We start from the raw sequence: 25937 nt of genomic DNA, 5'->3' as shown, positions 1-25937 counted from the left end.
TTCTGGATCACACAGAGGAATATTAGGATACACCCTGATGCACTGAGAAGTTGTTTTCAAGGAAAACAGAAGTGCACACTGGTAACAAATACCCTGATGTCCAAAAATGCTAACTAGGTAGATCACAGAGCAGTATCAGGGAACGTGTGCTGTGTTTCTTACTAGCCTTCAGAGTTTAGGGTGAGGCAATTTCTACAGAGTAAGAAGAAACCACCTACAGGATTATTCTGATTTAGAAACAAAGTACCCCATTGCAAGGAAAAAGGGGCGAGACGCTGGGAATGAGAAAGGATGGGCTGGCATGTGTCTCAGGTGCACTGGCACACCCTGCGGCGAACTAACCCTCCACTTACTTCTACAAAGGGCAGCGGTCTTGAAGAAATGATTGTCTTCCCCTTCCTCTTCCTCTGTCTGCCTTTTCTTCCCTGGCTGATGTGGGAATGCTTTCCTCAGAACTGGCTTCCTGCCGCCCTCCTCCACTGGGATCTCACAGGTAGGCTCCAGCTGCGGCATTGGCCTCTCCTCATCCGAGTTGTCGAAGGGCTCATTGAGCACTTCTGTCGTCTCGGAAATGGTCTCGGTGGTGACACTGCTGTTGATCCTCCTGCGTTTACGACCCCTTTTCTTCTTTACTACAAAAGGCCTCTGAAATTAATTCAAAACATAATACATAAGTGCTCCTGAGGAATTAAACAGCTGAGGTGATACGCAGTAAACGTGTACTGACGTGCGCCCGAGACTCTTACATGTCAGGACTTCTTCAATGCCTTTGTACTTAACCTTCCATTTGATGTTGAACATCCCTCTTGGGTGCCAAGAACACAGGCATATGTTTTCCAAATAAAACACTTGTTTACTCAAGCAGATGCTTTGAGAGAGAACATCCTAGCAACTCAACTGCAGATTTTAAAAGCTGAGCATTGCTTTTCCAGCACCTATTTTTTAAGTGGCACTCACCAGCTTCAGTATCTGGCATATCACAGATGATTCTAGAAACGCTTTTATAAATGTTGCAACAATCGGCTATCAGGTCAGTCATTTATTACCTTGTAACTGCTCTGGAGATGCCCACGGCATGATAGGCACTATGAGAAACATGGTGGGGCTGAAGGTGAACTTCCTTGTCCCCAAAATGAAAAGGTGCTTGAATAATTACTGGCTAGAAAACTGCAGAGTTAGAGAGTCTTGGCTACTGGGATGTGGGCAGTTAAAAATTTTATAGACTATTTTGATATGGAAGATACCTTAAAAAGTAACGCAGTCTCTGAATAAGATAATGGCACAAATGACTTCCCGTGGTTGCAACAATAAGCTATTTTCCCAAGGGGGGGGGACACCCATCTAATATACAAAATTTAAATAAAGGAACAGGTAGATTCAATGTTAAGATATGTGTCAATGAACCATGAAATTGGCAGAATGCTGCTCTGTGAGGGCTCAGTATGTCTACGTGAATGTCAGCTTCGGGCCAGGGCCAGGGTGTAGCTCACTAGCAGAGCACTTACCTCTCATGCAAAAGGCACTGGGCTCCCCTCCCAGCATGGTGGGGGTGGGGGGGGCACTATTTCCAGATAAACAGTACTGAAGAATTCCTGCATCTTACACTTTTAATGCTTTCAATGTTCTTAAAGAGCACATACAGGCCTATTAACATTCTAAAATCTAACCGTATTAGTCATTTAACACTTGCTGTTATCTGCTCCCTAAGCCCCCACACCTTTCCCCCAAACGCAAGTGCAGCCAATATAAAGAGCTGGTTTCCTTCAGGTGAATCCATACGGAGAGCTGTGGCCCACACCATGACTGGAATGACTCTGTTTATAGATCTCCTTCCTCTCATTCTACCCATAACACAAGACTGACTTCTCTGTATAAGAAGTTAAAATGCTGAGTAGCCACAAGTGCACTTCACGGGGTGCTCCCTCTGCTAACTCCAACTGTGAGGTCAGAAGAAAGAACCTAGTTGGGAGTTAGACTAGCAAACTGCCTGGAAAATACTTCTTAGGACAGCCCCTGGGAAGAGCTTTCATTTCTACCGTGTTATCCCTCCTTGTCAAGGCTGTATTAATAATATCTGCCCTGCTGTATGTCACAGATAGAAACTGCAGACAAAGATAGCAGATGTGGAAGAACATTTACCCCCACCCCCACACAAACCAATGTTGCGCTTTCTATCCCACTGGGCAGGAACTGGCGCTGTCTGAGGAGACTACCTGGTACCCAGGATATGAAGAGTTTTACTTCCGTGTCACTGGCCACACAAGCAGAACACCAGCAGCAAACTAAAGGGTGCGGAATACCTAAGAACCCTATGTGAGAATAAGGGACACTAATGCAGGAACGCTGGACTTGGAGCTCTGAGGTGTGGCTGGCCCTCTAGTGAGTCATGTGACCTGGTCTGGTCTGACCCCCCCAGGCCTCTGAGGTGTCCTGCAGACCAGCAGGTGGCAGTGAACACCAGACTAGGGTGGTTAGCATGCTGCACACGTTAGCAGTAAGCAGAACCACAAGTGTAAGATAAACGATTGTGACACTGGACCACTGAGATGTAAACTACAGGGAAACTACAGAGAGTGAAACAAAAACTGTGAAGAGAAGCCAGACAGACCAGAAAACAGCTTATCTGCATACACACCTTTCTTTTAATGGAAACTGACTGTGGCTTAGTCAACCGAGGGGGAGATGTCTGAATGCTCTCCTCCTCTTCCTCCTCCTCCTCTTCCTCATCATCTTCCTCCTCCTCCTCCTCCTCTTCCTCACTGCTCTCTTTGGACAGCTCTAACAACTGTCCTCGCTCCCCGGCCACTGGCCGCCTCTCTGGGGAGTGCAGGTACTTATTCTTTGATTGTACTTTTGCAGACGATTGCCTACTGCTAACTCTGGACGACAGGATCTCTTGCTCCTCCTTCTCCCAGCAGCTGGCTTGTTCCATTAGTCGTTCAGCCTGGGGTGGGGAGCAAAATGGTCATCGGTGAGGTCAGTTACACGGCTGGAGCCTCCAGGATCAATGAAAAAGGATCTCTCTCTAAGTGAGTTCTGACCAGCTGGTCAAGCACATTCCAGCTGTATCAGTTAGGAGAGCAGACCTAAGACGGCTGGGTTTCATGGGATAGTAAGTGGTGTTACGGCTGGGTTTCATGGGATAGTAAGTGGTGTTAACGATGCAGTGAATTGATTCAAGCTCTTTATCACTACATTACATGCTCACTGGCATGGAGCACTCTACGCAAGTTTATAAACACAAAGAATCGATTAACATGGCAGCACTGCAGCCCAGCACCAAGTCTGATCTGATTACATACTGTCAGTGCTGAGTGCCTCGGTGTGATCAATGATAAATGTCTCATTTTTCATACTTAATTCAATAAAATTATCATGTCTTAATCGGTTAGGATAAATTAGCGCTGTATCGTTTCATAAGCGTTATAACTGAGCTTTCACAATGACGCAAATGACTCTCTTAGCTTAAGCAACTACAAGACAAAAGTCACCACTCAGGATGACTCGTCATCACCTCCTTCTCAGCTTCTCGCTCTTCCTCAGAAACCACAGCATTAGAAATTAACATTGGGGTCCATCTTAGACTCTCCGGATCAAGTTCATTGGGTCGGGAACAGTTCTTCAGCTTTTCCATGTGGCCCAATATCAACTTTTCCCTTCTAATGATGACAAACCTGTAATATAGGGAGACAAGACAAAGTGAGATTAAAAAAACTGAGAGCTAGTGGGGTGTGGTTGCATACACCTTTAACCTTAGCACTTGGGGGAGGCAGAGGCAGGAGACTCTCTGTGAGTTCAAGGCCAGCCTGGTCTAACAAACTGAGATGGAGGGATGCCAGGGCTATACAGTGAGGCCCTGTCTAGAAAACCAAACCAAACCAAACCAAACCAAACCAAACCAACTCAAGATTAAATGGTGGACATGCTGGTGCATACCTGTAATCCAGAACTGAGGCAGGAGGATCGCATGAGTTTGAAGGTTACCTGGGCTACTGTTTTAAAAGAACAAAGTCCCTGGCCAATCCAGATTCCTTTGACCCAGGTTATGAAAATGGAAAACCAGCAAAAGCAACAACAACAGGCTTGATCCTGCTGTGGATCAAGAAAGCAGAAAGCAGGGCACTCACCTGCCATCCCTCCTGTCAATCATGTGGAGGTGCTGCAGAGTGGTGGCGATGTCATGTGGGCACATGCCTGTGGCTCTGCTAATGGCCTTGATGCTGATGTGCCTCTCGTGGTGGCGGTAGAGGTATTCCAAGATGACACTTTTCCAGTAGGCCAGGTAGGAGAGCCGGCCCAGGTCAGAGAGCGGCTTTTCGGGAGACCCTGCTTGGCCTTCTCTTCGAGAAAGCAAATAGCCTAGGCAGGAAAAGCAAAACTGCACTCAGCTTGGTTGTCAGAGCTAGGGCCAGGACTAGGAACAATGTCATCAGCCACAAGGTAAAAGCATCACACAGGTCAAGTGTGTCCTGTCAAGCTCGTCACCTCTCTCAATTACAGTGATGTCACCTCGTCAAATTTCTGCTTGTCAACTTTTGTGGTGACACTGTAAGCGAATTCACACAGCTGGTGGCAGCTAACATACATGGTGTTGTGTGTCACGGAGGTTGAAAGCTAAGACTAAAGAGACTTCTGGGGAATCTCCACACATAAATCCCCTGCAAGCCTGAAATTCTCTCGGATACTCAATGTCAGGATCTCTCGGATCCTGGGGAGGGACCACCCCGACATTAATGGGCAGGTTGTTTTCCACAGAGGACCCGATGACCCTTTGACAGCTGGGGCTTAGTGAAGGGGCTTCGGCTGACACAGCCTGCACTGCCTGTTCCGTTTAACCAGCGGCTGATTTGAAGCTGTTTTAGTATTAATAAAACACTGGCTTTCACGCCTATGGTGGCAAACGCAAATCTACGATGCTAGCTCTATTTTTACCCTTCTCATAAAAACTAAGCCAACCTGAGAATGTGGCTCCTACAATTACAAATAAAATACACGAGCACATGAAGCTCGAACCGCACAGCTTTTCTGGCAAAGAAACTCTGAAATGAGAAGACTTTAAGCCCACTTAGAGGAAATGAACGGAAGCTGGTGGCTGTCTCGGTAATTAAGAGGCAGTAATGGAGGAGAGAAGAATTGACTGTCAAGTAGTGATGGCTTCTTTGCTCTAATTGTTTCAACAGCCTCACCTCCCTGAGGTTCACCTCCGTGAACCTCCTGCGTGTAAACAAACATCAGCACAGACAGTAGGTGGCAGCACTCACCAAACCAGGCCACTCTACACCAACCCAGACATCAGCGTTCCTCCCCTTCATCTACAGTTCCAAAATGGCTGCACTTGCAAGAATTTTCTGTTTTAGTTTTTCTGTTGTTGTTACAAAGAGAAATCAATGCCTTGGATCCATTTTCTTCCTGTTTCTCAAAACCACTTGCAAATAATGCAGAAATCTAGAAAAAGACACTCTACCTCAACAGCATGCTGCATCTTGACAGCTTTTATTTGAATGTCATCATACAGAATAGAAATAAAATAAGCATCGTGTTTTGCCTAAGATTTTTGGTTTAACTCCTCTCGTCCTGTTTAAGTATTGAATGCAAACAAACACCAGACTTTAACAGCCAAGCCACTGTCGGCGCGTGCCGCTCTGCCACACTGAGGTTTTCAACAGCGGTGTCAGGAATGCTAACGTGGACAGCTGCTGTGCTGCAGCCAGCCCATATCGTGTCCTGTCAACATGGAGAGTGCTGCGTTGCCAGAGCAGTGGAGGAAGCCCAAACCTCAGCACAGAAAACTGGCGTATCCCGTCACCTGCTCCCTAAGTGCTTGGCATAGCCTGAGAAATTTACTTAGTCAGCTGGGAGCCCCAGCTCTGTACTTCTGCCGGGGGTGGGGGGGTGAGGCGCAGGTATAGAACCATGGATGATAACTGTTCCCTTTGTCCACAAGATCCCACAATTAAAAGTTCCCTGCAGTGACTAACTATGGAAGTCCCCAGGCCCTCACTGATTCATGTGAATCCCACTGTTGAAGGCAGAAATTTGGCCTACAAGCAGTTCCCCCTCCCACCTACGCTCACCACTACACAGAACTACCTTACCCTGGAGGCACGGTTTTTATTATGTCTCTATGTTCCCACACTTTGACCTAAGAGGGAAGCATTCCCACCCTCCCTTTCAATTTTACCTAGCTGTTCTTGTACCCCGAGTCTAAAAAGCATGCGGTAATTTAGGCGAGCCAGCAAGCTGAGCCCCTGGGGAGCACTGGAGTACAAACCTTTCAGTACCCTCCACTCCTGCAGTGTCAAAAGGCTGACTCCTGACAATTCCTTGGCCTTTTGACTGCAGCGCAGGACTGCTGCCCCATAGGTGGAAGGTAACACGCTCTATGTGTCATGGACATTGAGCCCACTGGTCTCTCCCAGCAAAGCACCCTCCTGTTGTGTGTGCACTCAGAGGCTGTGAAGAGGCAGGGACTCTGCAAGCACTTGTTGGGAGGGATACTTTTCAGGGTGCCGAGAATATGACTGGAAACCCAATGTTTAGTCAGAACCTCCTGCACACATCCCAGGGATGATGAGCACCAAACACCACCCAAAGCCAATGCCCTGAGGTGCCTGGCCCTGCTTGTAGTGTGTCTCCTCCTCCTCTGGGAATCCAGAGACCCTCAAAGAAGTTGCAGCCAGGAAGAAAATGGCACTTTTGCCGAGAACTATTTGGAATCTCCCCATGACGGAGGATGCTCTGATGTTAAACAGAATCCACCAGGAACAGTAAAAATGACCATGAACACATGTCTTATTTCTTACTAGTTGACTGAAATGGCATGCAGAATGACAATCTGTGCTGTTTGGAAAGGTGCTGTGCCTCCTGGTTGTGCACTGACGACAGAAGAGCGGCTGGCTATAAATGTCATCTGCGGCAGGCGCTTGCCTGGAAGGAGCTGAGCTGCTGATGCTGACCTATGCTGTCCTTCGCGACATGGGTGTTAAGTGAGGGGCTTCTTGCCACCTTCTGTCCCTTCCTACTTTCTCTCAGCTCCTCAAAGCACAGTTACAATATAAAGCAGACACAGTAAATTTTGGTAAGAACATTTGACTTATTAATTACAGAGATGTGATGGTTTAAGCTCTTAAGTTTAACTTACCAAAAAGATTCCAAATAATTGATCTAAGATGCAGGGAAATAAAAAGCACTTATCTTGGAAGCCGGTGTATTGTCCTGAAGCATCTGAAACAAGTACAATACACCCCTGGTGAATAGATCCCCACGGCGTGCTCACACCTCTCCTTAACGCAGGACACTTTCAATCAGAAAACTTCAACTACCCCTGGGGAAACCTACTGTTTCAGACGAAAAGTGACGTGTGGAAGACAAGTCCCAGGAGCTTCAGGATAATTAACTGCTGGTGCGAATATTCCCTTGAACTTGTCGGTGAGCCAAAGATTCAGGCAACGAGCACTCAGTCATGAGTGAGAACCTCGTAATGGAAACGGAGTAGCCCACACACCATCCCCTGCATTAACCACCCCAAACTAGCATGATCCACTTCCTCCTCTGCGTCACTGGAACTGCATACCAGGGGAAAGGTGAGGTCGAAGGGGCAGCGGAAGTCTCTCATGCTTGACTCAGAGATGATCCTCTTGCAGGGAAAAAAGCATTTCCAAGCAGAGCATACAGGCCACCTGGCCTCCATTGAGGACGGCCTAAAGTATCAGTTCTCGCTGCCTGGTCCTGACCAGAGACTGAATGGCTAACTGCCTCTAGGAAAGCAGGGTAGACCCACTTTATGGAGGTAACTATTTGATGAGGTCAAAGTTTGTTTTGGCAGTCATGAATAAATCAAAATCAATTTGATCCCAACTCTCATTTATTTGGAACTTCCCTCGTTTTGAACAAGTGCTATGCAGGATGATATAGTGGAGCAAGAGTAAAAAGAGGCAAGGGTGTGACAGAGATCTTCACAAGTGTCCCCCCTCATCCGTGTACACTTCCATCTGTCATTGTCTGCTTCCAAACCATCTGAACCTCCTCAGACACACAGCATAAACTTTGGCTTGCTACTCAGTTCCAGCTCCCATCTGTCTGGATTATGTGAATTCAAAGCTTTCAGTTGCTTTAGGGGAGATAATCTCCAAGGATTATATACCTTTCACCAACACCTGCTGAGCTCAGCAGACGCCAATGGAAGACCCACAACAGAACACAGCCTGGGCTTTGCAGGCCTGGGGATTGACACCAGCCATGGGCTCATGTTAACTTAGGAGGTAAGCCAATGCCTTTAGCCATGGAGTTCCTTGGAGGTGGCAGTTCACTGGGCCATGTGGTCTGTTATTCGTTTCCTGGGCTAGCAGCACTGTGACCATGTAGACGGTTAGCAGTTTCATTACCAGAGTGGATTTGAGGGGCCGTCTTTTGTTTAAATTCAGTGCTGATCCTGAAGTTAGTATCTTTAAGAGAGCCCTGTTCCAAATGACCTGTGATGTGTCTGAAAGATGACCTTACCAAAAGATTGAGAATGTCTCTCAAAGTAGACATTTTGAAACAGACTGGATTTGAAACTGGAAGTTTGAGACACTCTTTACCATAATTCTTTGGGCCCAGTGTAATTACATAGCAACTAGACTAATCGCCGAGCAACCTGCACTCTCACAGACCCTAAAGGTGACTCAAGGTCAGGGCCCTTGAGGACCTGCTCTGGAGCTGCTAGGCAAACAGGCTTGTGTGGGAGAGACACTGAATGTACAATGGGATAAGTCAGGTCCCATCAGTTCCTTACTGGGAGAGAATAGAATAGATGGATTTCCTAAAGCCCTATCAGGCTATGTGGGTTAGCTAGAGTCAATGAGTGGCTGATTGCTCTGTTCTATGCCTGGATGTCACTACAAAAGAATTCTGGCTACAACATGAATTACAACTTAGAAGGTAGAGAGAGGCCTGAGAGCATGCATCTCTAACCAGGGCTCATGTCACTATACCTGCTGAGATACACTGGTGGGGTTCTAAGACATCTTGGCTTCAGAACTTTGTAGTTTAAACACTTATTTAAGACTCCAAAGAGCTTTTGTTTATAAAGGCTGTATCTGTTGATTTTTACAGAGAAGTGACATTGATTAATTTTAAAACAGCAACGAACCTAGTGTTACTCTAATTTTCGATAATTTAAAAAAAGCCTTCCCTGCATTTTTAAAAATATAAACAAACTAGAGAGGAGAAAGCTTGCTTTACATTTTACACTCCAGTCAATATCTACTTTGGTCCCTCATCTGTTGTGTCATGACATTTCTGGAAAATTCCACTTTACTGTCACGAATGAAAAAGAGTTAAAGAGGAAAGTAGCATTACTTTGGAATACTTATGGAATACCTCAGACTGCCTGAACTGTACTCAGACTATCTGTATATATGAATAATACAAACGTTGAGAAGCAGGGCAATGAGACCATAAGAACCTCAGAACTGTCATATATTGCGACAGCTCACAGGAGGCTAGGAGCACAGGCTGTGGAGCCACAAGCTGTGTGGCAGAATTCAGGACCTACCATGTAACAGCTATGTAACCCAAGGCACTTCTTTAATCTCTGTGTATGTCTGAATCCTCATTTAGACCACACAGTTAATAATCACACTTATCTTTTCAAGTTACTGGAAGCATTACATGGGTTAATAAAAACACAGAATAATGCTTGGCTTAAAGATTAGCTATTAAGGGTTATATCTATAGGCGTTCATTTAGATGACTAAAAACTCCTAATGTAGGGGAAATTAAGAGAATGTGGAGAGGAAGAAGTCAAAGAGCTCTTTGGCGTCGGACTGAGATGAGCCTCCTTCCTATTCCTACGTTTGCTTGAGCTACCTCAAGACCATTCTACTGCCTCAGAAGTTTCCTACCACCCAAATATAAATTTAATTAAAGGAAAAGCCCCTTCTCCTTTGGCCTCAGGAATAGTCAAGAAATTAACTACTGAAAATTCCCAGCAAACATAATTGGCTCCCAAATTCCTTTTGGCTGTCAAGTATTTATTTCAATGACTACCCTGAATGAACAACTAGCCCATCAACCCACAAACACAGTGGCTGCCCGAGGCTTCAGCAGACCCACAAGCTCCCAGAGAAATATAACAAAGACTCGCAGATTCTAGAAGACTCAAGTGTGTCCTGGGAAAACCGGCCTGAAAACCCAGGGACATGCTGTCTTTGGGAAAGTTCTGTTGGCTGAGTCACATCTCAGCCGTAGACATCTTGAAGATGCACTAGCTTCCTGAAGAGCACTCCACTGCTAAGCTCTCCCTCAGTTATGTGGAACAAAGTCACTAGTGTTCCTTACTGAATATCCCCACTACCCGACGCCTACTCCAGAGAAGAATGGTCTGCATGTTCCTCCCAAAGGGAGGCCTGCACTAGAGACATGGCCCTGTACTGGCACATGTGCCCAAGCCTACAGAGCACGTGGGGGTTTGCCAAACAATTTTGATGGCTCCCTGGTGGCTGTGGATGCTCTAGTAGTTGATCTGCATCAGATACCAAGGGGAGATGAGATGTAGGGTGTTGAGATGTAGACTCGAAGTTAGGACTTTCCTCCTCCTCCTGCTATGCCTGTCACAGAGGGTGCTGCACATCTGTGACATGCTGCTGAGCTTGGTGACCGGGGCAGCATCTGCTCCATGGGAGCAGTCTGAGGGCCAGACACACATCCCCAAGACACTACTGAGTCCATGGTGTCTTTATAACCGACCACCCGCTTTAGTGGGAGCTCTCCCCAGCTTCCTTCCCTGTGCTTGGGTCTAGCTACGGTTCTCATCCATAGCTGCACGTTAGAATCACTTCCTGACCTTCATGTCCGTCTCATTAAATCTCAACTCTTTCCCCCACGAGAGTTTGGTTTCAGATACAGTATTAAGCAAAAGTCTTGAGGAGTGCCTTTAACCCAGAACTTTAAAGGGTGGGCCTGACGTGTAGGAAGAGCCTGGGCAGAAGGTAAAGTTTTAGTAAAGAGGGTGTGGCATGCACTGCACAGAGGTTTCTCTCAGTCAAACAGAACCGGGGACTGAGTGTGCTCCAGTTTCCTCTTCTGTGGCTGGGAAGAAACCACTCTGATCAAAAGCTGCTTGGGGGAGGAGCTTATTTGGCTTACAGACTAAGAAGAGGTTCATTTGAGGTAAGTCAGGACAGGACCTGAAGCTGAAATCACTGCTGAAGTACTGTTTGCTGATTCCTGTTCAGCTAGCCTTCCTTTCTATGTAGTCTCCCAATGTAGTCCTGGCTGCCATAGAGGTCACTATGTAGACCAGGCTGGTTTTGAACTCACAGAGAGATCCTCCTGCCTGTCTCTCTAGTGCTGGGCTTAAAGGTATGTGCCACCATGCCAGGCTGTTAGTTTAGCTTTCTTAGAAAGCCTGCAGAGGGGCAGCCCTGCCCACACTGGGCCCTCCCACATGGATAATTAAGACAATCTCTCAGAGACCTAGCCATAGGCCAATCGGATCTGAGTAATCCCTCAATGAAGACTTCCTGGGATGGCTTTAGCTATGTCAAGTGATGGCTGAAGCCAACAGGTGCAGTCTGCTAGGGTAAGGTATGTCAATGCAAACTACACTCAGCCTTTTTGTTTTGGTTTTTCAAGACAGTTTTTCTGTGTAATAGTCCTGGCTGGCCTCAAACTCACAGAGATCTGCCTGCCTCTGCCTCCTGAGTGCTGAATTCTTTTCCTGAGTAGATGATCAACTGTTGAATTCAATCCATAACTTCCTTGTTAGGGAAATAAGGTCCTGGGGTATAGGAGAAGATGTTGTAGAATGAGAGAGGAATACTCTACCAATGACACATATAACCAAGCTAAAAGCATTTAAAAATTTTTTAAATTAAATGATTTTTTAAAAATGTTTTCATAAATATATTTCAGAAGGAATCACATTGTTCACAAAGCCAACTACTATTCCCAAATATCAGTCAAGCCGGTTTGTTCCCAGAGGCAACTTCACTGGGAGATGGTAGAGTACTAGGAGCCACTGTTTTTGATGAGACAGAAATGGAGACAGGATGCTGTTAACTTCTGATAGCCTTAGCAGGTAAAGGCTGTTGCTGATGAGCTGAATCCCTGAGCACCACACAGCAGGCGAACTCACTTCCACAAGTTGTCCTCTGGTCCCCACATGTGCACTGTGGCACACACACACACATTTAAATGCAATAGCAGTATTTTAAATTCTAGGATATTTTAGGAAGAGCACAGGTTTACAAAAGAGAAAACTTAAGAAGTAATTTGGTATTTAAAACTAATTTCTTCTTTTAGAAAAAATTTTCTTCACACTAAAGACTGCTTGAAAAAATATTCTAAAAAATAACACCTATCAGCAAAAAGGCACCCTAAATTGCTATCCAAGTTGAAACCTTGAATAAAATTCTACATACAAGTACAAAATCCTCACAAGACTTTCCTATTGAAAAGCTACATGATTTCAAAATTCTCACAAAACTCATAGACCAAGCACACTTTCATCAAATGGCATGAAACTGCCCTGGCGCCAAGATCCCACAACCGAGTGAACTGGAAGGGCTTCACTTCTAGCCACTGGAGGGGCAGCCCAGTTAGCTGAGCCCAGTAAATGCACAGCTCAGCTAGCCCAACAAAGCTGTGTGTGTGTGTGCGTGCGTGTGAGAGAGAGTCTGCGTGTGCGAGCGAGTATGAGTGTGTGTGTGTGTGTGTGTGTGTGTGTGTGTGTGTGTGTGTATGTATGTGTTTGTGTTTATCGGGGAGGGCAGTTGTTTATACTACTGTGGATGCTGCCACTGCTCCTGAATCAGGCTCAGAAGCCATCTTGGTAGCACAGTATCTATATTCTAGCTACTCAGGAAGTTATGGGAGGATTAATTGTTCGAGGCCAGCCTGGGCAACTCATTGCTATCAACAGTTAAAAGGGATGTGATGTGGTTCGTGGTAAAGTGTGTACCTAGCACGTGTGAGGTAGGTTCAAAGCCGAATACTACTAAGACAAGACTCAGGCTCTAGAAGACAGGGCGGTTACAAGTTACACGTGTAAGTCCATTGTAAGTCCATTTCTGTTTCCCTCTCCCCATCCCAGGCCATTCTCTTACCTTTTACAGCTCTACAAATATTGTCTGCCTGCCCGTCTCTCTGTCTGGTGTACACACACACACACACACACACACACACACACACACACACACACACACCAGCACCCAGGGCTAGAAACTGAGCGCTCACCTAGCAGACACAGACTGTGTAAAGCATGGCATCAGGAAAAGTGGAAGAACAAATCTCTTTCCATTTTCCCTTTGTTTTCAAACAAAGTACATCTCAAGCGGGAGTTGTCAGTCTTTGAGACAACTTTCTAAAATCAAAGCCCAGCCCGTCCTCTGATCTGCTCAAGGCTCAGAAGCATCTTTAGTATCCCCAAGTTAGCGAGACAAATGCTCGCACCCCTCCCGCATGCACATGCTACATGCTTTTGAACACACTCTGAGGCACAAAGCTTCTGGAAATAGATAGCTGTGTCAGGGCAGTGGCTCAGCCACTGCCAATAGGACAGTGTGTGCTGGGTGTGGGAACTAGGGGTGGGTGGGACACGTACTTCAGTGGTTGGCTGACTTGCCAGTAGCTTTGGTCATAGAACTCAAACATTTAGTCTGGCTATGTTAGATGTTTCTGTGAGAGAAACAAGAATATATGCTGTATCATACAAGCAGGGTTTTCAGAAGCAATAACAAGGGTTTATTATAATTATCATTGCTTTTGAGACAAGGTATCACTTTGTAGTCCTGGCTGGCCTGGAACTTGTGCTGTAGACCAGGCTGGCCTCCAGCTCACAATTCTCCTGACTCGATCTCCTTACGGGCAAGCACCACCACACACATCTTGGATTTTTTTTTAAAAGATTTAATTTATTTATGTATATGAGTTCACCATTGCTCTCTTCAGAAACACTAGAAGAGGGCATCAGATTCTATTACAGATGGTTGTGAGCCACCATGTGGTTGCTGGGAATTGAACTCAGGACCTCTGGAAGAGCAGTCAGTGCTCTTAACCACTGAGCCATCTCTCCAGCCCCTTGGAATTATTTTTTAAAGACAGAATCTTGCTATGGCGTGGCCTTGAACTAATGATCTACCAGCCTTAGCCTCCAGTGCACTGGCATTACAGATGTGTGCCTTTGTGCCCAACTTATTACAAACAGTATTAAAAGACATCATTGCCTTTTGAGCTTGCAGACAGTACATTTCTCTGAGTTCCTTGCACAAGGTACAATTCTGCTGCTGTTCAGACTGACTCTAACACTGGATGCAGCTAGAGTTGAGCCATCAGTAACAATATATTAATATGAGCACGGCATTATCCATAATATCACAGTTATCATTCCCACGAGTCTTTCTATTGTGTGGACATTGTTAATCACCAAATCACCAACTTTGAAGGTTCTTGAATGTACAGGGAAGGAAGGTTTCAGTGGTTGAATCTCTACTGCGGGCACACTAGTCACTATTCTGGTTAGGGTGCCCAGGACTATTTAGCTAGAGACAAATCGCAGGGAGTTTAATTTGTTCATTACCAGGCAACTTAAATCTAAGAGCCACTAATCACATAAATAACAGGAATTCACACATACACAGTAATAGCTGAAGTTCATTACTGATAACTCAATTCAATGCTGCACTGCAAGAGATCATATGGTAATCATTTACAAATAAAAGGACAGGGCACACACAGGAGGGTCTGCACGCCAAGGTGGAGGTGTGTGATTATGGACAAGTACACTCAACTGTAAATTATGGAACCATCTCTTGTAATTACCCTGCTGCAGACAGGAACAAACTTCCTGTGCAATCTGCAGAGAAAGAGGCTGAGACACACAATTACTTTTTCCTTGGTTTTAACCCTTTAGCATTATGTGTGATGAGGTCAAAGAAAGTTAATTTATGGAGATGTGGCAGGAAGGTATTTCAGAGAAAATTCTCTGAAAAGTTCCCAGTAGTGATGAAAGCTAGTGACTTTTCTTCAGGGAAGAGTTTTCTAAACTGTATTCTAAATGGTGTTTAAAACAGTTCACAAGCACCATTCATTTTATCTCTTCTCTAAAAGTACTTGCTATGGTCTGTAAGTTTTTAACTGGAAGCAAATGAAAATCTGCAGGGTGCAAGGCAGGCTGGCACAGAGTCCTCTGATGTACCTTCTACTGTGGTACAGAAAATAAAATTAACTTCCTTGAATTCAAGAGGAAAGATCCTGTATTGGACAAAGCAAAGGGCAGGAAGAACAGAAAGCCATCTTGTGGTTGGCACACACACCCCCCCACCCCCCACTGTGGTGTGTATGTATGTGTGTGTTAGAGAGAGGAAGAGGGAGAAAGTGGGGGGGGGAGAGAGAAGAGAGGGAGGAGGGGGAGAGATGGGGGGGGAGAGGGGGAGAGAGGGAGGGGGAGAGAGAAGAGAGGGAGGAGGGGGAGAGATGGGGAGAGAGAGGGGACAGAGAGGGAGAAGCCACAGATAACTCTAGGTGTCTTCCTTAATCTCACCTAGCACAGCTTCATTCTGGCAACCTAAGCCTTTTCGTTCCCATTTTCTCTTCTGTAAGCACTGTTTTTTAAATATCCAAATTTCACAAGTGCATTAGCCCTGGAAGGAGAGGGCATCCCACTCCCACTTGCAGTGTCTGACAGAACTATATTCGTTCACTCTGGAGTGTAATCAACAGTAGGAGAACAAAGCATGAGTGCCCAGGCTGGAATGTCTCGTCTCGGCTTCACCTCTGACTTTCCACCTCACGGCAGAAACATTTCTTTCTTAGTATTTAAAAATTTTAAGGCTATTTTATATTTCTTATGAGTATGAATATTTTGCCCACATGCAATGTCTGTGCACCTCGTGGGGGTGCCTGGTGTCTATCTATGGAGGCCAAAAGAGAAAACTGGATCCCCGGAAACTGGAGTCAGACTGTCGCGAGATGCATGTGGGTTCTGGGAATTAAACCTGGGTCCTGTGAGAGAAGCCAGTACTTTTAACTGCTAAGCCACCTCTCAAGTCCCAGACAAGTATTTCTTACCTGAATCTTCCATTTCATCACCCTTCAGTCTTCAATCATGTTTAACAGTGGAAGCAGAAGTTACAGGAAGGCCGTTCTCTAAGAGATTCAACACTTGAGGGCCTCAGTCTCAGTGATGTTTGGTGCAATTGCTTCACATAAAAACAGCTTTGCAAAGGCTGACAGGAAGCTGGTGCCAAGCACCAAGCACTTATGCACTTAATGTTTCTTATGTAGAGCAGTAAAGGTGAAGAACTCTCTCTCTCTTTACAACACCACTGATGTAATACCACCAATAAATAAAAAAAGGCTGTTTTGAGAGTTTTAAGGGTTACAGCCATAAAACAAATGCCATAGGGTATATGACCTCCCACTTTAAAACAAAACACGCCTCCAACGAACACAGACAACCACATACAATGTATAGCTTAGTGGATTACCAAAAGGCAACTGCCCTTGGGACTATCACTTAGGATTTTGCTGATCACCACCAAGCAATCTTCTGTTTGGCCCAGGCAATACCTCCTTCCCCTTCTCTCATCAATAACTACTGAAAGCCTTTTCCTAGCAATCAGGGATAGGTTTTTATTATTCTTACTATTTTTAGATTTATTGCTTTTGTTTTCTCTGTGTAGCTCTGGCTGTCCTGGAGCTGGATCTGTAGACCAGATGGGCTCCAAATTTACAGAGATCAGCCTGCCTCTGCCTCCCAAACACTGGGATTAAAGGTGTGTGCCACCACCTCCTGGGTTAGCTTTGTTTATTTTATGAATGGTTGCCTGCAAGTATTGGTGTATTATGTGCATGCCTGGTGCTCAGAGGCTAAGGAGGGCACTGGATCCTTTGGAACTGGAGTTACAAATGTTTGTAGGCTATCATGCAGATGCTGGGAATTGAACCTGTGTCCTCTGGAAGAGTGGTCAGTGCTATTAACCACTGACTGACACATCTCTCAGGCTCTATTGCTATTGTTATGCCTTTACCACCACAATATCAAGGTGCCAATGCAGTTGTGTCCATTTAAGACAAAGACTTAACTTTCTTTTAATGTGTGGATTTCTCCTTCTACCCCATATTCTTTCTTTCCTATCGGTTCCTGATCTTGGGGCTTTCTCGTGGTGTGCTTGTATTATCGTTCACCATGTTCTTCTATGTCTTTTCCAGCAAGACAGAATAGAAGTTTGATCATGTCTGTTTGCTCCTCTTTGTGCAATTTGCAGCTATTTGATGTTCAATGTACGGATCCATTAATTCATGGGAAGAGATTGCTTTTCTCAAGCACCACTTGGTCACCTAGTGGTACAGCTCAGACAGGGGAAACAGGATAAATGCTTCATTCACCAGCTTTAAGACAATGAACTGGTTCTTTTCATTGTTCAGATTAGTTTTTAGTATCATTCCCCCTATTCCAGAACAATCCATTTTCACATAAGGAACCCTACTTAGTTCCCAGGTACATGGGCATCACAATTTTAGCAACCTTATCTTTGGTTCCTGCTACAGTATAACTATGTTGCGCATTTGTTTCAATATGGACAACATATTGCTATATAAATAATAAAATTATTTAATTCACTCAATTACTTTTATGTACTTTAAAAATATTAATTAAAACAATTTTGTTGAAGAAAAGGTCTTCTTTAATGTTAATCCAAAGCAAGATGCAACATAAATAATTATAAAACTTAAGTTTTTATGTTATTAAACACAACAGTGTAGTATGATATAGTGTAAAACTGTATTTCTCTAATATAACTCTAAGCAAATAAAGAAAAACATATTTTCTCCCAAAGCAAAATTAAAGGAGCAAACAAGAAAATGTAACCATTTTCTGACCCAGTCATCTGCATTATCAAAATTATCCTGAAGAGGTAAGCAAACTGGAGACAGGGTTTCTCTGTGTAGCTCTGGCTGTCCTGAAACTCACACTGTAGACCAGGCTGGCTTCGAACTCAGAAATCCACCTGCCTCTGCCTCCCAAGTGCTGGGATTAAAGGCGTGCGCCACCATTGCCCTGCAAGCAAACTTTTATAGTAGATTGTTTTTCACTTAAAACATTAAGCCCATTGCTTCTTTTATCAGCTGGAAAACAGATTTAAAGGTAATAGTCTCCTTGGAACCAAAATCAGGAAAGCACTAGTTTCAAGCACTAAGAACAAAGCTTGTGTGATCTTGCTCTGCCTTACAAATACCATAACGGGGCCAGTGAAAGCGAGTTGGAAGCACTTCCCACTGCGAAGCCTCAGTATACCCTCACACCTAAGACCGCAGAGATGAGTTATGAACCCTGTGTCTGACACCCCACAACAAGGCCTGGATCATGTACCCTCTTGGCTGCGTCACCGAGGCCACGCTGGCCAAAGTCCGTCCAAAGCATGTCTGCAGAAGGAAGAATAAAGGTGTACATGTGACAAGACAGAAGGCCATGAGAAAATCTCAGATCAAGAGCTAATTCTGTCAGAAGCTGGCTGTGTGTACTTGGAGGTACTCCCAGTAGTACAAAGAGCAGAGTCAGACACTCATTTCTTCCCTTAACGGTTGTTTATTGCATGCCCATTATGTGACAAGCACTGCATGCCCATTATGTGACTGACAAGCACTGTGCTTATGGCTGGGCATTCAACCCGGCAAAAGTCCCTGTCTTCAGGATGCCACTGCCAACTGATGCTTATTGGTTATCGGAATGGAATTTGCCCAGTAGTGGGTTCCAACACTACTCGCTGCATATGCCCACTGGGTAGCAATCTGAACAAAGGTTACACGGCAACAACATCCACCTGTGTGCCAAACCCTGGAAAAGCCTGAGGTATGTAAAGCAAGTAAGTGGTGTTCAGAAAAGAATGAGATGGCAGACCCCATGTTTCATAGTCATGTTTTCACTGAAGCAATGATACACACTAGTCTATACAAACTATTTATTTGTTCTTATTTATGATAAACCTAGTTTATTTGAAAAAAAAGATACATAAAAACATTGGCTGCACTGCCTCATGCAATGCATGTCTATGTATTCAGTAGCAGTCAACCTCTGAATAAATCACCACAGACTCAATTTTCCACCTCCATATTATCTTTAGCATATTAAAATGTATCACAGATCAGCTCCGTGTACTAAAACAGTAGTGGCAAAGGCTTTTGGAGAAACTTATTACAATGAGGAAATAAGGAAAGATGTTCACTTTCCTTATTCTATTATAGACTAGACTCTATTAAAATATGTCATCATCAAACTTAATTGCACAGATCAAAACAAGCCTTCCAGTGACAGTGGCTGGCCCGAGCTCTTCCAAGTGTCAAGGGAGAGGTCTCTATCCGAGAGCTGGAAGGACCTCAACGCCACTTCACAAGGACATCTTGTTTCTCTTTAATGATTGCCTTGGTTGCACTGACTGGGAGAAGAGTGGCAGAGAAAGGGAGCGGACAGAGCTGACTGTTTCTGAGGTCTAACACTGGAACCTTCCTTCTAAAATAAATGTGCCAAGAAATGAACTACCTGTCAAGAGGAAGGGAAAGAGAAACATCTCTTCAACCAACTTAGTCTCTTCTCTCTGCCCAAGATTGGCAGTTGAGAACAACGATCCTTCCTGTTGCAACTTAAGTAAGTGAACTCAAGAAACAGCCTTCATTCCAATGACAACCTCAGACGGGAGGAAGACCAGCAACACTGGGTGCCACACACAGCTAGGGGCTGGGACAGTGGCTTTGTTTGTTTGTTCTTTTTTTTTTAATGGTCAGGACCACTTTAAAAAGGTAAGAAAGAAAAACTGCAGTGAGTAGGTAGCATAGGTGAACTGTGCAATACCACCACTCAACCCCTCAACGACCTTACTGCTTCTGCCTTCTGAGTACTGGGATTAAAGACCGGTTATCACCAGACTCAGCAAGCAGACTCTTCTTTTTCTTTCCCCTCCTGTATTATTATTTTATATGTATGAGTGTTTGGCCTGCATGCATGACTATTCACCATGTAGATGCCTAGTGCCACAGCGGCCAGAAGAGGGGGTTGGTGTCCTGGAACTGGAGTTACAGAAGGTTGTTAAGAGGCCATGTGGACGCTGAGAACTGAGCCTGGGGCCTCTGGAAGAGAAGAATATGGTTATAACCACAGGTCTATCTCAGCAGCCCTGAAGCAGCCCATGTGTAAACAAAATATTTTTAATTAAAAATGTTCTCTATCACCATCTTCATGTAGATGCCAGACTATATATAGAGGTCAGAAGGTAACTTTCAGGACTTGGTTCCCCTCTTTACCCTCTGGGTTCCTGGGACTGAACTCAGGTCACCAGAGTCACACAGCAAGCACGTATACCCACTGAGCTGGTTATCTTGCTGACTCTAGAATCTATAGTTCTAGTTAGTGAGTTTTTAGTCTTTTAGCTAGGAAAGTGCAACTAATTTCACTAAATGCCTTTCGTTTATGACTTTGTAATGAAAACTGCACCTGGGCATTACTTTTGTTTTTACTTCAATCTTTCTCATCAGTGTTCCCTAACACATTTGTACATACGCGCGCGCGTGCACGCACACACATACACACACACACACACACACACACACACAGACACACAGACACCCACACACTCTCGAATCCAGTGTCCTAGTCTTTACAGTATAAAAACAACCCCACCATGTTGCCCCCAGCTCTGGAAAGTCAAGCTTTCTGAACCACCCTTCTCCCTGCTCTGTGTTTTGTTGAGACAGGGTCTCATTTTGTAGTCCAAGCAGGCCTAGAACCCATGGCAATCCTCTGCCATAACCGAGAATAACAGACGTGGGCCATCATTCTTGGGTAAATCCACTTCTTTATAACATTCCCCTTGTTGTGTGTGGGCTGTGTTTGTACATGAAAGTTAGTGGAAACCCTTCTGGACTCAGATCTTCACTCCCCCCATGGACTGCATTCCAGAAATCAAACTCATGTTGTCAGGCTCATACAGCAAGTGCTTTTAATCCCAGCCCCAGATTCATGTTTTTAAAATTCCACTTAGGCCACAGTCCTCCAGGTATACTGCTTACACCTTTTCCTTTGGGACACTGAGGATCTATGACTGTTTTTTTGTGTCACTTTCCCCATAGTTATCTGTGAGAATTGGGCTCACATGTGCAATTCAGGTGACACACAGAAAGAATTTCACAAATCCCAGCTGTGCTAGGATCAGTCAGTGCTGAAACACTCATCTCCTTTGTTTTCTGGAATCTCAAAGCCACGTTCCCCAGCCTCATGGACCCCTTGGCTGTTCTTACTCCAGCTGTTATCTAGCATGCCCACTAACTTCTACTAGCTTTTTTTAATGCAGACCCTTTGCTGAGCACAAGACTCCTTGAGTCTTTAATCTGCCTGTAGTATGTGAAACATCTAACATGCATGCTCATGAAGGCATGTTCTGGGGCATGTCAGTTCCCTGAGCTTGGAGTTCAACCTTCAGCCTGGCTTGTTAGCTCTGAATACACGCTACACAGATATGCTGCATACGCTACACAGATAATGCTGCTGCATACAGCCACTGTTGGCTGACAAGTCAACAGAGACATCAGCAAGAGCATTTAACCTAGTCACTGGTATTCAAGTATTCACTGGAGTGTACCTCAGGCATCCCAATCACTAAGGCTTGAGACAGTGAGCCAAGCATGGCCCAGGTTTTTTTTTTTTTTTTTTTTTTTTTTTTTTTAAAGATTTATTTATTGATTATATGTAAGTACACTGTAGCTGTCTTCAGACACTCCAGAAGAGGGAGTCAGATCTCATTACGGATGGTTGTGAGCCACCATGTGGTTGCTGGGATTTGAACTCTGGACCTTCGGAAGAGCAGTCGGGTGCTCTTACCCACTGAGCCATCTCACCAGCCCCTGGCCCAGGTTTTAAGAATGCATATTTTACTTCCCAAGGACCGTCCAGCACCTATGTGGGGCATCTCACAATCTCCTGTAACTCCAGCTGGGGGTGGTGGTGGTGAAATATCTCTGAGGGAACCCATACTTACTTACATACACACACACACACACACACACACACACACACACACGTAATTAAAAATAAAATAAAATAAATCTTAAGGTCTCTGGCCTCCATGTGTTCTGGGTATGTGATACTTATGCACCTATGGGCACACACACACACACTCACGTGTGTGCAGAGAGCAGAATACTAGAGATAACTCATATGTACATAGGGATGGGTGAAATCAACTGTGTATATAGCCACAGGATGTGCATCAAGAGAATCTTTTCTTTACATTAAGTGATTTCTGGTACAGACTAAAAAATGCAAAAGAACAGAATCCAAAAGGCTATAGTGTAATATGTTTTATGCAAAGAGGAGGAGGAGGAAGAAGAAGAGGAAGAGGAGGAGGAGGAAGGAGAAGAAGAAGAAGAAGTAGTAGTAGTAGTAGTAGTAGTAGTAGAAGTAGAAGTAGTAGAAGTAGTAGTAGTAGTAGAAGTAGTAGTAGTAGTAGTAGTAGTAGTAGTAAGAAAGGGCACACCTACATGCTCATCAGTACAAAACGGAGAGGAGGGAGCACCTAGAGATGAGTGTAGCCGGTGACCTACGGAAAAGGGAGGAGCACAGCTCTGCTATCTATCTATCTATCTATCTATCTATCTATCTATCTATCTATCTATCTATCTATCTATCTATCTATCTATCCATCCATCCATCCATCCATCCATCCATCCATCATTTTTATGTGGATGGCTCTTGTGCCTGCAGGAACATTTGTCTGTGTACCATGGAAGCACTGGTGCCCACAGAAGCCAGAAGAGAGCCCAGATCCCCGTGGAACTAGAGTCACACACAGATGTGAGGTACTACGTGAGTTCTGGGAACTGAACGGATCTTTGGTCAACAGCAGCCAGTGCTTTTAACTGCTAACCCATCTCTCCAGCCCTCGTGAAAATCATTCTTTAGGTTGGGCAGATACACACCTGTCATCCTAAACTCAGGAGGTGAGGGAAGGAGTGTCAGAAGTCAAAGGACAGCCTAGGTTATGTGAGGCTCTGCCTCCAAACACCAAATTAAAAAAAAAAAATCCCATCAATGAAACTAGGAGGAAAAGATGGGAGAAATGGTATTTACATAACCTCAAGGTATCTTCTTACCAGACACTATTACAATGACTTGGCAGGTACCACCGCATAACATGGTCAGCACATTTTGTATGCCAAGGAGGAGGAACCTTAGTTTCTCTAGTACTTCTCCCCAAAGCTTACCACCCAAATCTAATATCAGAGAAGCCCCAATGGGAAGGCAGGTACTGTACAGAATAGGTCCCCGCACACTTTACAATGTCCAAGGAACTAAAATCAAGACAAACCCACCAATACCCCTGATCTTGGGAAATTTAAGAGACCCAGTGACTGAATGTGGTGAGAAATAAACCCACACTGAGAGGTATTTCCCCCAAAAGGACAGCAGGAAGCACTGGCAAGACGAAACCTGAATCTAGCACACTCACTCATACAGAGTGCCTGCTGATAGGGATATTTTGGTTCTGAGAGTTTGTGGGATACACAGCAGAGGATCTTTAAAGATGGACTAACACACGCGGTTCATCCTCATCACAATTCAGGAAAGAGACGTATGAGAGAGAAGAAGGAGAATAAAAGAACAGACACTATACATGCCAACGCCCAGGGGATCCAGGTAAAGAATTCATGGAAATTCTAGGCACAATATTGTAACTTTTCTCTCAAGTCTGAATTTTCTTTCAAAATAAAGAAACAGTGAAATATATAAGGCATTGCTGGGCAGCTCTAACAGCAGGAGCAGGCCAGGGCTCAGGAAGGAACATTCTAGCTCCCCAGTGCCTAGCTGTTCCCCGTGGGAAGAGCAGCTATTTTCCTTGTCCGTGGGAGGCAAAAAGTAGCAGAAGTTTTGTGGGAAGTGGGCTTCTTTGAAGTCTTGACATGTCTAGTGAGGGTGGAGAGTTGTCTGTGTGTGTGTAGGAGGGCTTTAAAGTTTTTGACTAAGGGAGAGGAAATCTCAGAATCCAGGAGAAGAGACCCCTGCAGCCTGTGTCCATCGCTTCTTGAGCAGTCATGAACCCTGAGTCTGTCTATGAGCAGGCTGTCTCTGAGATGCTGGCACCTTTTACTCACTCTGGCCAAGATGTGCAAACAGCCTCCTGAGAGACCTCACTCTGACAAGTGCCAGATAAGCTGTCCCAGAAGCAAGAGACAGCTTCTTGGAAGGGTAGCATTTGGGCCTGTGGACAACCCCATCAGTTCTCTTACTGTACCGGACAACAGTGCCAAAATCTTGTGCATGCATTTTTCAGACAGACAGACAAACAGACACACGCACTCAAGAGCGTATACACACACACACACACACACACACACACACACACACACACACACACACACTCTATTGGAACATATATAAAAGTCCAGGTGCAGTATGCTGTTTTCCTTTGCTAAATTACAATCATTATTGACAAGGACTTCCCTACTTTACAGTTGCTCTGACTAACTGAAAATACAACCTTAATCAACAGGTCCCAGCCTTACACAACAGAACCCAAACCATTATTAAGAGGTCCTTTTAATGGAACAGAACATATTTTAGAAATCTTACAAGTCCTGCTCATCTTTCTTACCCAGAGCACTGACCTGTGAGGAAAAACTGATGAGAGGTTATGTGCTCCCCCCCCACCCCCCTCTGTGAATGCCTGGATCCAAATGGTTCTGGAAAGATATTTACCTACTAATATTTTAAGTGACTACCAAGGAGATGCTATTAATTTTTCAACAGCATACCCTGTCTTCTTTACAATGGTTGGTCAAGGAATAATTCTGTTTTTAAAGTGAATTTTTATTGGGCTTACACTCGGTCCCGTTTTCTTGTGAGTACTGTAAAACAATACCAATTCCCTTCAAACTATTCCCCACCCCACCTTTCAACTATACTAAAATCTTTCATCATGGTGCTTAAGCACTCTAGTGGAGAGACAAGGCCAAGGGTTCTACAAGACTGTCAGGACTACTAAACCCAGTCACATCCGGAGGATGGCATTCATAATGACCGCAAATGTCCCCAAAAGTATTCCAGTGTGTCCTGTATTTCATGTCTGAAATTACAGGGTGGTGGTTAGGAATGGTGCTGCACACCTCAGATCTTAGTACATGGGAGGCAGAGACAGGCAGATCTCTGGAAGATGAAGACCAGCCTGGTCTGCAAAGTGAATTCCAAGTCAGCCAGAAGTATAAAATGAGACCTGGTCTCAAAGGAAAGAAAAGTTCAAGTCCACCTTGTTTTTTCATGTCTGAAGTTTTAAAATAGTTTTAGCACTTAAAGGGAACCCTGGGTTATCCATACATGTACATTCATGTATGTCCCCTGTAATTATATCACTGTATTTAGAGCTTGACTTTTTTACCTGGTGGTACCAGTTCCTTTATAATCTAGGCATCACTTTAGATAGCTTCATTATCACTTCATATCAGCAAAACGACATCTAATACAAATTGTTATAGGAACTATGCTGATCCAAAAAAGTTTCCAAGGAGATCACGGTAACTCAGAAGCACGATATACTGATGTTTAGCACAAAAGGACAAACACGGTCTAAGCATGCTCGTATAGAACATAGCTGGGACGGTATAAGATAGAACTTACAAAGACAGCATTAGAGATAAGAGGTTCTTGAGTTGTTACCAAATGAGCATGGTTTTGAACAGGCAAGAGGAAGGGGCCATGTCAGGAAAGGCCATGCACAGAAAAAGAACTCAGAGAAGCAAACTGTTGAGTCAAAAAGCTTAAAAGGTAGCCTGGAGCTGTCTCCTGGAACGTCCTTTTAGTCTAGAGACACGAGAACACTGTCAGCAAGCTTAGACCTGCATGGTTGTGATGTATCCCAGAAAGTGTAGTTATAGATGAGCGCCTCATACATGATGACTGTAAAATATTCCAT

General features: G+C 44.6%; 1 protein-coding gene across 12 annotated transcripts in view; it reads right to left on the bottom strand.

Moving 5' to 3' along the window:
• The window catches only part of Kat6b (K(lysine) acetyltransferase 6B), a 173263-nt gene that overhangs the window by 7377 nt on the left and 139949 nt on the right, over positions 1-25937 (bottom strand). For 11 of the 12 annotated variants that reach the window (XM_006519265.4, XM_006519264.4, NM_001205241.1 and 8 more), the window contains 4 exons: positions 4128-4359; positions 3515-3674; positions 2636-2944; positions 354-645 (listed from right to left, as the gene is read on the bottom strand). In XM_006519265.4, coding sequence (XP_006519328.1) covers positions 354-645; positions 2636-2944; positions 3515-3674; positions 4128-4359 — 993 coding nt within the window. Of the gene's footprint in view, positions 1-353; positions 646-2635; positions 2945-3514; positions 3675-4127; positions 4360-7141; positions 7225-25937 lie in introns of all 12 variants that reach the window. The other variant, XM_030247888.1, reaches the window with a different exon arrangement.

Source organism: Mus musculus, chromosome 14 (assembly GCF_000001635.26).
Source record: "Mus musculus strain C57BL/6J chromosome 14, GRCm38.p6 C57BL/6J".
In the NCBI taxonomy this organism is placed as follows: Eukaryota; Metazoa; Chordata; class Mammalia; order Rodentia; family Muridae; genus Mus; species Mus musculus.
This window is presented reverse-complemented; position numbering and strand designations above follow the sequence as displayed.